General features: G+C 43.8%; 1 protein-coding gene across 6 annotated transcripts in view; it reads left to right on the forward strand.

Annotated features, from left to right (window-relative positions):
• Positions 1 to 15,612, forward strand: part of LOC141490570 (putative cation-transporting ATPase 13A4) — a 195,360-nt gene that overhangs the window by 30,992 nt on the left and 148,756 nt on the right. For 5 of the 6 annotated variants that reach the window (XM_074190622.1, XM_074190614.1, XM_074190617.1 and 2 more), the window contains 9 exons: positions 1,464 to 1,534; positions 1,618 to 1,698; positions 2,669 to 2,738; positions 6,389 to 6,523; positions 8,719 to 8,788; positions 9,089 to 9,223; positions 11,350 to 11,520; positions 12,632 to 12,789; positions 14,566 to 14,754. In XM_074190622.1, the coding sequence (XP_074046723.1) occupies positions 1,464 to 1,534; positions 1,618 to 1,698; positions 2,669 to 2,738; positions 6,389 to 6,523; positions 8,719 to 8,788; positions 9,089 to 9,223; positions 11,350 to 11,520; positions 12,632 to 12,789; positions 14,566 to 14,754 (1,080 nt within the window). The remainder of the gene's footprint in view (positions 1 to 1,463; positions 1,535 to 1,617; positions 1,699 to 2,668; positions 2,739 to 6,388; positions 6,524 to 8,718; positions 8,789 to 9,088; positions 9,224 to 11,349; positions 11,521 to 12,631; positions 12,790 to 14,565; positions 14,755 to 15,612) is intronic. The other variant, XM_074190616.1, reaches the window with a different exon arrangement.

Genomic DNA, 15,612 nt, shown 5'->3' on the forward strand with positions numbered 1-15,612 from the left:
CAGGAGGGGAAGTGGGCCATTGATTGACTAGGAAGCAGGAAGGGCAATGCCAGAGGTGGGATGTGAGCTGACCCGTGTAAGGACACCTTGTGGATGACTAAGTCCCAGGCAAACTGGACTCCCTTCTGGACTCACACCTCCAGGCATTTACACAGGCTGGTCACCTTCCTCCAGACTTGGCTTGGCACCACCTTTTCTAGGAAATCTTCCCAAGTTCCCCTAGCTGAAATATTTTCTTCCTCCTTAACTTTTCCTAGAATATCTGGTGCAGGCTTTACCTTTGACTCAGCACACTTTACCTTATAGGCTATTACATTAATTCATGCATCCATTCATCCATCTATCTGTCCATTTATTCATTCAAGAACACTTATTTTATATTATGCTACTTTGGTGAAATTATTATTTTTATTAGGGACTATCTTGGTGTCTTTAAATAAAACATTAGATTATTTATAAAAGTGATGATTTTGTTTTCTCTTTGGGAGTATGAGATCCCTAAATTTTTTCCTGTAGCTAACATTTTTTTTTTAGGTTTTTGCAAGGCAAACGGGTTTAAGTGGCTTGCCCAAGGCCACACACCTAGGTGATTATCAAGTGTCTGAGACCGGATTTGAACCCAGGTACTCCTGACTCCAGGGCCGGTGCTTTATCCACTATGCCACCTAGCCGCTCCTGTAGCTAACATTCCTAATGCGATAACTTAGTATTCAGTAGGCACTTTATAAGTGCTTTTGGATTGACTGAAGAGTTGAATAATTCACCCAGAGTCACACAGATAATATGTGGCCCTGGGTCTTCCTGACTTGAAGAATGGCCATCTCTCTACCACACATTACTGCCTTTCTTTTAGTGTGTATCTGCTGTGTGGAGCAGTTGGGTGGCACAGTGGATAGAACACTGACCTTGGAGTTAGGACAGTCCAGTTCAACTCTGGCCTCAGATACTTGACTCTTATTCACTGTGTGACTTTACATTACTTAACACTGATTGACTCGCATCCAGGGCCATCTCCAGCTTTCCTGATTCATATTGTATCTAGATGGCTCTGTGATTTTGCACAGCTCCCCTGCCCCTCATTTGTCATGGCATCATCTCCTGTTGTCATGGTCCTCTTCAAGAATGAAGGACAGAGGGGCAGCTAGGTGGTTCAGTGGATAAAGCACCGGCCCTGAAGTCAGGAGTACCTGGGTTCAAATCCTGTCTCAGACACTTGATAATCACCTAGCTGTGTGGCCTTGGGCAAGCCACTTAACCCCACTTGCCTTGCAAAAACCTCAAAAATAAAAGAATGAAGGACAGAAACATAATCTTCTATCTGTTCAATAGGCCCTCCTGTCCACTGCTCTCCACCTATGGAACTCTCCCCAGGCAGGAAAGCCTGTGTGGGCCCACAATGCCCTGAGGTCAGTTGCCTGTCTAGACTCTCTGCTCATGGCTTGTCTGGGCCTCTTTCTTGGCAGGTGAGGTGTATCCAGGTGCAGAAGATCAGGTATGTTTGGAACAACTCGGCAGAGCAGTTCCAGAAGGTTGGGTGAGTTGAAATCAGCAATTGCCCACAAGGCCACAGCTTCTCCTGGTTCCCTTGACAAGGAGAGCTTTTGTTTCTTCTTTCAGCTGCCTGGAGGACTCGTTCACTGCTGCCAAGATACACCTGAAGTTTGGATCTGGTTTGACCAGAGAGGAGCAAGAGATTCGGTAAGAAGCGGGGAAGGATGAGGAGTATGTGCTCAGAAGCCCTGGCTGCTAGAGGATCCTCCAAAGTTCTGAATCCAGTGATGAGGAGTCCAATTCTATCGGTCAGAGGCCTGGACAATTCCTGCTCTTAGAGGCTCAGAGGCAGCAGCTCTCCTCATCTCCAGGTCCCCTGGTCACTGCAGAACAGGGCAGGGACCGACCTGAGATGGTCAATGAAGGTAGAAGCCTGGGGCCAAGAGGCTCTCAGAGATCTTCATGTCTCTCTGTGGGATCAAAGATACATGGGTCTGAGCTGAACTGATAAACAGGCACTGATGTTGGCACAAAGGCTTCTCCTCCTTCCTCCAAGGACTTCCTGGCTCCCACAGGCATTGACCTAGAGACACCACCACTGCATGTGTTTCCACATGGAGGAGTGTGTGTGTGGTGTGTGTGTGTGTGTGTGTGTGTGTGTGTGTGTGTGTGACTATCAGACTTCTGGCCATTCATTGGAAGAATATAACTTGTTTTGGAAATGCTGTTTTATATATGGGATCTATGGAAACACCTCCAAGGTCCAATGGGAGAATAGAGTTGGGAAGTCATAAAACAGAAGCCATAATGTGCCAAGTGGCTCTTTAGCAGAAGTGAAAGAGCCATTTTGCCTTATTAACTACGCACCTGCAAACAGGTCTGGTTAATACTGACATCTGAGGAGAATCCAGTTCAACAGAGGCTGTAACACCACCATTAGTGTTGCTTATTACTATTGTTTTCGTAGTTTCCATGCACCTGGTATTTGGCCAGTGTTGGGGATTGCCCTTTCCTGGGAGAGAATTTTGATTTGGATGGGAATAGTTTCTCACTTGGACAGGCTTTATTGGCTCAGGAGCATAGAAAGCAGGAGTGGTGGGATTCCTTAGGACAAGGGAGGCAGTGAAACATTTGATGAGTTTATAATTAATCTTCACTCTTTCCTTCCTTCCCACAGGAGGCTAATATGTGGGTCTAATACCATTGATGTTGAGATCACACCCATTTGGAAACTTCTCATCAAGGAGGTAACCCAGGACCTCCTCTCCTTTTCTCATTTGGTCACAAAATATGTAAATTGGAGTTTTGTCTTGATAATCAGCTCATAGATCTTTAAGAAGAATAGATAGAGGCAATCTTCTCTTCTTTCCTCTTCCCTTTTTTTCCTCTACTTTCTTCTCTCCTCCCTTCCTTTTCTCTCTCTCTTCCTCTCTTTCTCTTCCTTCTTTTCTTTCTTCCTTCCTTCTTTCCCCTTACCTTCCTTCCTTCTCTTTCTCTTTCTTTTTCTTTCCTTGTTCCTTTCCTTTCCTTTCCTTTCCTTTCCTTTCCTTTCCTTTCCTTTCCTTTCCTTTCCTTTCCTTTCCTTTCCTTTCCTTTCCTTTCCTTTCCTTTCCTTTCCTTTCTTTTCTCCCACCCTCCCTCCTTCCTTCCTCCTTTCCTTCCTTCCTTCCTTCCTTCCTTCCTTCCTTCCTTCCTTCCTTCCTTCCTTCCTTCCTTCCTTCCTTCCTTCCTTTACTTTCTTTCCTTTTCATAGAGGCTAACAGGTGCATTGTGAAATCTAGTGTGAGTCATTAGGACTGCGTGTGGGTGTAAAATCCTTCTTGTTTCATTATACCCCTACTGGGCCTCTCTCTTTTTTTTTACTATGATGTTTACCTGGTATCAGAAATTCCACCCTTTGTCTTGCAGGAGCCATAATTACTTTTCCAATAAATACCTCTGTTTCTGGAGACAAGAGAATTGTCCCATGATTCCTTCACTATCCCTCTAATTTACCAGATCAACATATATTCCTTTATATGGGATTGTCCCATCAGGCAGTCATAAAACATTTATTAAGTGCTTGCTGTAGGTTAGACATTATGTTCAAAGTTCATTAAGTTCAAATAGAGACAAAAGATCATCCCTGTCCTCAAGGAGCTCACCGTCCCATGGGAGAGACGACAATCCACATAAGCCATATAGAGGATGAGAAGATGGGAAGGACAAGCATTAAGGGGGTTAAGAAATAATTCATGTAGAAGTTAAGGTTTTACTTGGGACTTTAAGGAGGAGAGGGGAGTTAGGGAAGCGAGTAGGCAAAAAGGAAGGGTTTGGGGAAAAGAGTTCCATTTTGGACATATTGATTTTAAGCTCTCTATTGTATATTCATTGTTTAAGAGGCCTGAAAGACAGTTGGAAATGTAAGCATTCCAGGACAGGAAAGCTGGAGAAAATGCCAGGAACCCTGGGATGGAGGGTCTTGTTTGGGGAACAGCCAGGAGGCCAGAGTCATTGCCTCAAAGAAGAAGGTAGAAGGAGACTGGAAAGGTTCAAATGCCAAATATAGGATTTTATCTTTGATCCTAAGAGCGATAAGGAAACCACTGGAGTTTATTGAGTAGGGGGGTGATATGAGCAGACCTGTGCTTTAGGAAAGTCACTTTAATAGTGTAATTGAGGGTGGGGAAAGTGGGGAAAGATTTGCACCAGCAGATACTACAATAGTCCATACATGAATGATGAGGGTTTCCATTAGAGTGATGGCAATATCAGAAGAGAGAAGGACATATATTCAAGAGAGGCTATAAAGGCAAAATCAGTAGGCCTTGGGAACAACTTAGGTATGATGGAGTAGACTGAAAGGTAGTGAAGAGTTGAGAATAACTCCTAGGAAAGTTAAGAGTTGAAAGGAGAGTTTGAGGGAAAGAATTCCATTTTGGGCATATTGAATTAAGATGTTTAGTGGTCATTCAGAGTTCAAGATATATGAAAGGCAATTAAAGATGTGACATTGTATGTCAGTGGAGAGGTTGGAGCAGGAATGATAGATTTGCTAACCACCAGTATGGAGATGGTAATTAAATCCACAGGAGCCAATGAGAAAGGGAACCTATTGTTTTTGGAGCTAGTTGCTGTTAGAAGGCATGATGAGGAGTAGTAAGAGATGGAGGTGGAGGAAGAAGAGAGTTGGTCCCCAAAACTAGAGACAAGTGAGTATCAAGAAAAGTGATCTAAAGTGTCAAAGGCTGCAGAGAGGTGAAGGATGATGAGGATGGTGAAAAGCCCCTCCTTGATTAGAATATAAGCTGCTTTCTTATGCACTCCCAGGGCTTAGCATATAGTAAGTGTTGAAAACATTGTTATTTTTAAAAATTATTATTATTTCTTCCTTTCTAACTAGTGTTCGATATGGGGAAATATTCCATTGAACTTAACCAAATTTCCATTGCTGACTGAACCCTTTTCCCAAGAGGTGGTACGGTAAATGGAGCATTGAATTTGGAATCAGGAAGACTTGAACTAGAATCTTATCTTAGAAATTTATTAGCCCTAATCAACTAACTTCTTTGGGTCTTAGCTTTTTATTTGTAAAATGAAAGTGTTGGACTTGCTGACCTTTAAGCTTTAACTCTGGTCTTGTGGCCAACCCTATAGGAATATGAAAAGATGACTTCCATGGTCACTGAATGCCTTGTCTCCCCTTCATCACCTTAGCAAGACTGTTGCAATTTGTTTCCTGGAGAAGATGGGATGTTTGTTGACATTCATAGACATTCATATGAACTTAGGGGATCCTACCCCCATTTCTTAATGAAATTTGTATTCCTTGACTAGTTTTGCCCTTCTCTCCTTTAACTGTGGGAACGGTAACGTCCAAGGGCCTTCTCACCTCCATTCCCTCAACCTTGTCTCAAGAAATAATACTATCTTAACATACTAGAAATATTTCTCTGTATTTCCCTCGAGGCTTCAGGCATGTAAGAAAAGCACCACCAACCACATGAACTGATAAGAAAAGTCACTGACTTTATAATGGACTTTTCTCTATCTGATGTCAACTTCCATTGTCACTAATTTAGATCTAGGGTTCCCAAGTAGAGGGAATGGACATAATGACCTAAGGATAATGGGAATCTCAGGTAGGAGCTTTTTTGTATTTTAGTTTTTCCCCAATTAGATGCAAAGATAGGATTCGGCATTCATCCATTTGCAAGTTCATGAGCTCTACGTTTTCCTACCACCCTCCCTTTCCTCACCCCTTACCACAGCAGCAAACAATCTGGTAAAAGTTATACATGAGGGGCAGCTAGGTGGCTCAGTGGATAGAGCACTGGCCTGGAGTCAGGAGGACCTGAGTTCAAATCCGACCTCAGACACTCAATAATTACGTAGCTGTGTGGCCTTGGGTAAGTCACTTAGCCCTATTGCCTTGCAAAAAAAAAACAAACTAAAAAAAATTATACACGAACAATTACGTTTACCATATTTTCATAATAGACATTTTGGGAAGGATGAATTATAACTAAGGGGGAAAAACCATAAGAAAGAAAAACAAAAAAAATTTTAAAAGGGAACATAATATGTTTTGTTCTACATTCAGAAAATTTTCCATAATAGGTAGGAGTTATTCTTTAGTATCAGTGGGCTCCCATAGAGTTCTAAAGGCTGAATTCAGATTGAATAGTTTCAACTCTGCCCTGCTCATGAAAGAGAAAATTCCATAATTATGCAATGAATTCTGATAAGCAGGCTTACCCACTGGCTTAGAAGTGGAAACAAACTGACTTGATTGGGATGGCCCTTTGGTCATGATAGGAAAGTGTCACTGCTGCCACAACCTTGGAGTTATCCTACTTGTGACTGGGAGTGCCATTGTGATCACACCTCCCTTTTCTGTTTGCTTGGGCACTACCAGGTTCTCAATCCATTCTACGTGTTCCAACTCTTCAGTGTCTGCCTGTGGTTCAGTGAGGACTATAAGGAGTATGCTGTCGCCATCATCATGATGTCCATCATCTCTATCACTTTAACAGTGTATGACCTCCGCCAGGTGAGTCTCTTGCTGAGTGATGCTCAGGGAATCCAGACGTGGAACGTGGAAGCAGGGAGATGAGCTTCCATATTGCAAAGAACTGGAGTTTCAGCATTTATTAAGTGCCTATTATATGCTGAAGGCCAGGTATCTAAAGATAGGCAAAAGGCAGCCTCTGCTCTCTAGGATCTCACCGCCTAAAGGGAGAGAGAGACAATATGTAAATAGCCACATAGTCAGTCTGGGAGCATTTAATATATTATCTCCTTACTGTGCACCAGGTGACTCACTAATCTCTGTTCAAAGGAGATATGTACAGAATTAGAGATAATCAACAAAGAACAGACACTCATATTAAATGGATCTGGTAGAAGGTTTTAACTGGAAAATCTGAAACCCCAGGGATGAGGAAAAGAATCCAAGCTCCAAATGCCTTTTGGGTCCATATTCTAGAAGGTTACCTTGAGGTTACCCACATTGTAGTGAACTGAACTTCTAAGTGTGTTCTAGGAAGATGGCATAGTAGAGGAAAGTTCTGGTAGCAGACACAGCTCATTCCCTCCTTTGACAAAAACCAGGCCCCCCAAACATACATTCCCTCTGGGGCCCTGTATATACTAAATATCTAACAAATGTTCAACTGGCTCGAGTCCATTTGTGTAGCATCACCAGTATCACAGTTGGCATTTCTAGAGCACTGAGGTTGGCAAAGCACTTAATACATATTATTATCTCATTTGAGCCTCATGACAAGCAAGCATTTTTTTCTGAATGGCCTCCAGTCCTGGCATGCTCTGCCTCCTGCAATCTGACTATGGACCCTCTTGGCTTCTTATAAGTCCTACAGGAAGTTAAGTGGTGCAGTGGATAGAGCACTAGCTGTGGAATCAGGAAAATGGGAGTTTGAATCCAGTCTCTGACACTTACTAACTGTGTGACCTTGGGCAAGTTACTTACCCTAATTGCCTCACATCCAGGGCTACCTCTAGTCATCACTGGATCCAGATGACTCTGGAGGAGAAAGTGAGACCAGTGACTTAGCACAGCATCTCCTCATTTAAATCCAGTTCATGTGCTTGTCATGGCATCACCTCCCTGATGTTGTGGTCTTTTTCTAAATGAAGGACAAACATTAAATGCTAGGGATACAAAAAAGAAGCAATGGACAGTCTCTGCCCTCAAGGAACTTACAATTTAATAGGAGAGAACATGACAATAAATAGATATAAAGCATGCTCTATTTAGTAAAAGTGGGAAATAATTAGCAGAGGGAAGGCATAACTTAAGAGGATTCTGGGAAGCCTTCCTCTAGAAGGTGGTATTTTAATTAGAATTTAAAGGAAGTTAGAGACATAAGTAATGGTAATGTTTGTCCTTCATTTTTTCAAAGAAGACCATGACATCATGGAAGTGATGCCATGACAATCCCATGAACTGGATTTGAAGAGGGGGGGGCGCTATGCTAAACCATCAGTCTCACTTTTTCCTCCAGAGCCATCTGGATCCAGTGACCAGATTTGAATAAGGATGATTGGAGATGATCCTGGATGCAAGGCAATCAGGGTTTAAGTAACTTGCCCAAGGTCATACAGCTAAATAGTGTCTGAGCCTGGATTCAAACTCCTGACTTCAAGACCAGTGCTCTATCCATTGTGCCACCCAGCTGCCCCAGTGACATAAGTAGTTGGAGCAGAAGAGGGAGAGTGGTCCAGATATAGTGTACAGAAAGAGAAAATTCCTGGAGCCAAGAGGTGGAGTGTCTTCTTGGTGAAAGTCAGCTGGGAGGCCAGTCACTGGCAGTAGTGGAAAGGTCTAGTAGAATGTAAGCTCCTCAAGGACAGGATCTTGCTCTCATCTAGTACAGGGTCAGGTCCAGCACAGGCCTCAGTGAGCACTGGACTGAATCAGGTTGAACTAATTCAGCATAATTTACCCAATTCCAGATCCCAATGGTATTTCTTGATTCTGAAGAGTTCTTTCAAGGGAGTAATGAATGCAGGAGGATTCTGTGGTTGATCATCTATCTTTCCCTTGATCATCAAAGAAAGGACTGAGCAGGCTTAATGTCCAAATTTTGGGCTTCTGCTCCTTCTTGGGGCTAGTTAACTCAGTTTCTTGGCACATTGTATCTACCTTGGTTTGCCAAGGCCAACTCCTCGCTTGGGCATCCTAAGCATTAACACTATTTCCTATGTCCACCTCTACATTTCCAGCAATCCATAAAGCTCCACCGGTTAGTTGAATCTCATAATAGCATCCTGGTCACTGTGTGCAAGAAAAAAGGTGAGTCCCCTCTGGTTACTCCTATTTACTTTCTAGATGGGAATGACCCAGTCATCCCATCTTCTGGAAAAAAAAAGAACAGAAATTGGGATGTAATTGATGCAGGGACAAACTTCGTCTTCACCCTATTCTTCACCACATAGTCCTCTATTAGCTTTTGGGAGTGAACAGCCATAGTCTTTCCTTCCCATTTTTTGGTCCTAATAACTGTCATCGACCCATTGGGTGGGTGAGGGATGAATGCTTCTTTTGGGAGAGGAAAGCTATTCAGGCTTAATGTCTGTCTCCTTAAACTTTCAGCAGGTATCCAAGAATTAGAGTCCCGCTATCTGGTCCCTGGAGATTTATTATCATTGAGTGGGAACAAAATGCAGCTGCCATGTGATGCCATTCTTCTTGATGGAGGCTGCATCGTGAATGAAAGCATGCTGACAGGTGGGGAGAATTTCTCTGATGCTTAAAATCTTGGAGCACTGTGGACTGTCTGGAAGTGGAGTTGCAGGGGTGGGATTCAAAGAAATTAACAGCCAGTTTGCCACATGCAACATAAAATTAGCTATTGGCTCTGCCAAAGCAGCTGAATGCCAGCACTGTGTAGGTGCCTATCTCCTCTATGATAATCAATGTCACCTCATGAGGCAGCTCCTCACCCAGCATTTTGATCTTGGGGATCCCACACCTGGGTCCTCCTGATGACTTGAGAGTAATCTTGGATCAGTGGTGAGAGTGAAAGGCAGCTGGGAAGAGAATATGGATCTGGTTGCGTATGCTTTCCACAGACTTCACTAAAACTGGGATTGAGGGATTAGAGAATTTAGATGGGAATCTTTGCATGGATGAGGAAATAGGCCGGAGGAATGGAGTTGTCGATGCCTCACACAGATTGCAAGTGCAAGACCGGGATCTGGGGCTTACCGGCTTCTTCTATGTCCTTCACAAGACATAATGAATTTCTTTGAATCTTATTATTTGCCAGGTTGTCCTGCTGAGACAAGCTTTTTTTTAACCATGCTAGTACTCTGCCAGGATGTTACTAAACACAGTCAAAGCCTTCTGTTCTCAGCATGGCCATAGCTTTTCTGTGATCATTAGGAATAATGGAAGCTTTGGAAGAGTACAAAGAACATTCATTTGAAAACCAGAGAGCTGGGGTCCAATCTGGGCAGCTGGCTGAATCGCTATGTGACCTCATTTCTTCTCCCTCTTCTCATTCAAAATCCAATCCAACGCATCTTCAGATTAAAGAGAGGCAGTGTATCCTAGTGGTTAGATTCTGAGGCTCGGCATCCTAGGTTCCTAGGTTCCACTTTCCTGCTAACATTTGCCAGCTTTGTGACTGCGGCAGTGCTACAAGATATCTCTTCTATCTATTAGAATGGAGGTTTCTCTCAGTAGGAATTATTATTCTTTGGATTACAAGCCTCAGAACATAGCATGGCACCTGCCTGGTATGTGGTGGTGCTTAATAAATGCTTGCTGATTAAGTCACAGACAGGTTTCATTCCATGATGTTGACTACCAAACCACACACCACTTAGAAAAGAGATTTGCAAGGCACGGTCCAAGGTTCTGGCTTCTTTGGTTGTTTGATGATTCTGAAGAAGTATTTGTGATTTTTATCAGTGTGGGGAAAATTCTGGTGTGGAAACTCCCTCTACTGATCAGACAGGCTCCTCATTTATAAATTATAGTCTTTTAAAATTTTTACATTTTACTTATTTAAGGCAATGGGGTTAAGTGAGTTGCCCAAGGCCACAGAGCTAGGTCATTATTAAGTGTCTGAAGTCAGATTTGAACTCAGATCCTCCTGACTCCAGGGCCAGTGCTCTGTCCACTGTGCCACTTAGCTGTCCTTACAACCCTATAAATTATGGTCTTACAAAGTTCCCTGGGGCCTTGTAGGTTTGTGACAGGCCTTTATGTGTCAGAGGTATCACCCTCTGCTGAGATAGGTTTTGCTTCTTAACTCTAGCCCAGGACTGTTATTATCCAGACTATATATTTATATAACCCTTGGCCTCAGAGAAACTCTGCATCCTTTCCCTGGTGCCACCCCGGCCTCTGACCTGTCTGAACAGCTGTCTGCTGAAGCTGGGGAAGAAAGGAGGATGATTCATGATCTAGACAGGGGTGTGCTAAGTTGGGCCATTGACCTGGCTGAGAAACACAGGAGGAGCTAGCCGTGGCCTGCCTGTGAAATACTCAGCAGCTTCAACTGCAGAAGAGGATGCTCATGGGTCTGGGGGCTCCCATGCCCATTGGAGGTCAGGAGCAGAAAGGAGGAGGGCAGATTTGTCCTATATACTCACTTCTCAGCTGCTTGGGGTTCTTGATGGAGACTGGGGGTTGGAGGGATAGATGACCAGGGCAACATTTAGACAGTAAGGTCCCCATCCCTCAAAGAAGTTCTGTGGCATCAAGCTCTTTAATTCTCAGTCTTTGGTGGCTGCTTCATTTCACTTAACAAATAAGGAGAGTGTGCATTGTGTACATGATCCCCCTGTACCCCTGGTCCTATGAGGACCCTTGAGTTTTATCCAGTGAAAACTTTTTTTTTTCAGGGGAGAGTATTCCTGTCATCAAAACAGCCCTGCCTAATATGGGAGACACTGTTCCCTGGAAGCTCCATGGCCAAGAGGACTACAAGAAGCATGTTCTCTTCTGTGGCACTGAGGTCATCCAGACCAGACCAACTGGCTCAGGAACAGTGAGGGCTGTTGTCCTTCAGACTGGTCAGTGCTTGGGACTCTTCTGCAGCCTCTGCCCCTGAAAACCACCTGAATGTTCAGAAGTCTTTGGGTTTGTTCTAGCTCATGTGTGTACTTGGGCCTGCATGTGCACCTATGTGTATGTGAACAATTCTGGGTACACCCAGTGAGTCTTGTGAACATGCATGGCATGCACACACCTGTGTATAGTACATGTATGGGCTCACATGTGCATATATGACAGTAAATGAAAATTCATAGGGGGAAAAATGGTCTCTTAGTGCCCTCCAACAAATGCTCCTGTACAGATAATCTGAATCTCAATTGCTGCCATCAGGAAAATTAGTAATTTGTTGGTGAACTGAGTCAAATAGAGTCAAACCTGTGAACTGTATTCCTATACATGCCCTGGGGTCCCAGCAGATGTGGGGAAGGTCTGGGGAACAGTAATTAACAGGTCAGATAGAGTCAAAGTCCCCAAGTAAACTCACCCCAGACAGGCCTGGGCAGAGCTCAGGCCCCAAATGAGTCCCTGGAGGCAGATGAGATTCAACACCAGGGGCCCTTGGAATATCCGAGCTTGACAACTGGGGTTTGGAAGGTAAAGGAACTAGCACGAAGCATGGTCAGTGAGGCAGGACTGAGGAGTGGTAGGAGAGAGCTTCCCATCAAGGGCAGCCCTGGCCAAGAGAGAGTAGAGGAGGGGAACCTGGCAGGCCCAGCTGGACTGAAATCTGCATAATTACAAGGGGCCCCAAAGATGAGACCATGGTGTCATTACCATATTGGAATATTAAGAAAGGCAATTATATAGAGCACTTTGCAAAATGCTTTTTGTTATCATCTCACATGATGCTCACAACCATCCCGAGAGGGAGGTGCTATTATTAACCCATTTTATAGTAGAAGAAACTGAGGTGGACGGCGATGAAGTGACTTGTCCAGCATCATCCATTTAGGAAGTATTTAAGCAGGATTGGAACCAAAGTCTTCCTGACTTTGGGACCAGTGCTCTTTCCTCAGCATTTCCATCTAACTGCCACTTAAACATCATCTGGGGCTTAGAAACAAGGAGGCAGAGGTTATCATGGGAGATCTGCAGATAATGGGGTCCTCTGGGTGCTTGTTGTCTTAGGTTTCAACACTGCAAAGGGGGACCTGGTGAGGTCTATCCTCTACCCAAAGCCAATGAATTTCCAGCTCTACAGAGACGCTGTCAGATTCCTCCTCTGCCTCATCGGGACGGCCACCATTGGCATGGTCTACACCATATGTGTTTATGTGCTCAGTGGCGTAAGTAGTCTGTCCTTATCATCTGAGGCAGTGACTGCAATATTCAGAATGCTTATGAAGTATTAGAGAAAGATGACCAGCAGCCAATAACAGCCAGAACCTGGCTCTCCTAGATATGCCCAGGTATCTTGGGATGATAGGATCTGGGCTATGGAGCCAGGAGACACCTTCATCACCTTCCACTCCAATCTCCTCCTTTTGCAGATGAGGAAAGTGAGACCCAGGGCAATTCACTGACCTCCCCAATGACCTTGGGGAATTAAACATCATATGTATTATTTGAATTCAGAGCCTATCCCACAAATTCCATGAACAAGAGGCATGGGACTGGGCAGAGCTCAGGCCCCAAATGAGTCCCTGGAGGCAGACCAGATTCAACACCAGGGACTCTTGGAATATCCAAGCTTGACAACTGGGGGTTGGAAGGTAAAGGAACCAGCACGAAGCATGGTCAGGGAGGCAGGACTGAGTTTCTTATGATAAGTAAACCTACCCTTAAGTTCTGGAAGTTTTAGCCATACATTTTTGGCCCCAAGAACACCCAGGAAATCTTCCTCTTGTGCTTCACTGTGATTTGGTAGGGGGTGGAGAGAACCCTAGGTTCTCAAAGGTATGGGCATCAGGATGCAAGTGAAGTCAGTTCAGCCAGGCTGGGAAGGCTTGGAGAGGAGACCCAGGGACAGACCAGTGGACAGAGGGAAGGAGTGGCTGGGATTCTCAGTTTGGCTAAGTCCCATTCAGAGGCTCACAGCCATCTTGGCTGCAGAGTAATCCAAAATTCACCAGTAACACTTCAGAAAGCAAGATTAGTCATTTGTGATGGGCAGAACTTCTACTCATGAAGCATGTGCTTCATCTTCATCATCCCACAAGTGTGGGCCTGTGTTGGTGTGCAAACACACACATGGTTAAGTCTGCAATCACAGCACATATTAATCTTGTGTTTTCAAGATAATTTTTTTCTGTTTATTTTCATTCCCTGGCACAGATCCTAGAATGTGGAAGGTACTTAGTCAGTACTAAATTATGGTCAGTCAACCAGTCATTATTAAGTCCCTACTGTATAATACAAAGGAAGGCAAACAAACTCATGATCCTTGCCCTCAGAGAACTCATATTCTAATGGGGCAATGACATGACCAAATATTTGCCTCACTATAACCCTGGGGAGATAGGTCATAGGATGGGCATCTGGATGAGTCAATTTTACAGTTGAATAATGGAAAGACCTTGCATTTTACATATGAAGAACCTGAAGCTTCGAATGTTTAAGTAACCTTCTAATGGTCACATAAATAGTATTTATGTGAGACAGGACTTGAATTCAGGTTACCTAAGCACTAGACTATTTATACTGCTTCTCCAAAGCAATGCAAGAGAATGCCACCACCCCAGAGGACAACTAAGGTGAGGCATGTGAGAAGATATTGACAGCTGTCAAAGTCTGTACTGAATAGCAGGGGAGGGCTGGCTGGGAAGATGGAACCTGGCTTCCCTATGACTCCCATTGCTCTTGGGAAAAAAACAAAAGGAGAAAATAAGCAGCTACTTATTTCATTCACCTGCAACCATATTATAGCAAGCTTTTGGCTCCCTTTCTCCCTCACCTGCTCTTGACTGACCCAAATATGATAGGTTAGGTCTAGGAGAAGGACACTATTCACCCCTTAGAGTCATGTGAGCTCAGCTGCACTTCTAGGCATGCCTTCCCTCAAAGCTTCAGGTGCCAATGTGGGAAGCCTTGGGTCACTTAAGCAGCGGGGCTCCTTTTCTCAGGAGCCAGCAGAGGATGTAGTAAAGAAGGCTTTAGATGTGATTACCATTGCGGTTCCTCCTGCACTGCCTGCTGCTTTGACGACAGGGATCATCTATGCTCAGCGAAGGCTGAAAAAAAGGGGCATCTTCTGCATTAGTCCCCAGCGGATCAACATCTGTGGCCAGCTCAACCTCATCTGCTTTGACAAGGTCTGTGTACCTCATTGCCCTTCACATTCACCTTTCCCTTCTCCTCCTCTTCCACCTTGCTGTCATTTAAAGGTGGAATGACCATTGGTATGGAATATTCAAGTGGGGTTATTGTGGTGATTACACGTTCATCCTCACCACTAGTGCTACTGCTTATATGACTTGGAGCCTCTAAAAGCTAGTAATATGGAGTGTATAATCTCTCAGGAATCATATTTGAGGTCCCTGCTCCCTCTAGAATTCTAAGACTTATCAATTGATCACACCAAAACAAATAAAAAGAAATACTGAATTTTGAGAAAATATTGGGCAAAAAAGTCACAGGATCATAGTATGTTGAGCTAGAGATGACCTTAGAGACTAGCAGCCAACAGTCTTTTCTCCAAACCCTTCATTTCAGAATTTTATTTCCCTCTAATCTCAAAGTGAGACATCACCTCTCTATTTTAGCTTTAACATTTTCTTGTTTTGTGTGGGCAAATGCATGGAGGTGGGAAGGTTCTAGAGGCTGAATAACACAAGCTATCTTAATGTAGCTTTAATATTAAATTAAAAATTTAGGGAATGGAAGTGGAATGAATGTCACCTCTGAAAAGAAGGTGGAATGTATCTCAGAGCCTGAATCCTGGTGTCACTGTCCAAGGTGCTGACAGTTCAAGAGAAGAAGGGAAAGAGGTGTCTGCGTGTTTAGACAACTTTGGTCCTCTGTAGCTCCCAGGGAGCAACTTCAAATGTGGAAAGGATAACTAAATGAGGAACTATCCCATGTCCATTCAACTTTTCTGTTGTGGAATCATTCTGTTTTTGTGTTTTATTTTTGACATTGGAAACTTTCTGTGTGATCCTGGTGAAGTCATT

The sequence above is a fragment of the Macrotis lagotis genome, chromosome 6 (genome assembly GCF_037893015.1).
Source record: "Macrotis lagotis isolate mMagLag1 chromosome 6, bilby.v1.9.chrom.fasta, whole genome shotgun sequence".
Classification (NCBI taxonomy): Eukaryota; Metazoa; Chordata; class Mammalia; order Peramelemorphia; family Peramelidae; genus Macrotis; species Macrotis lagotis.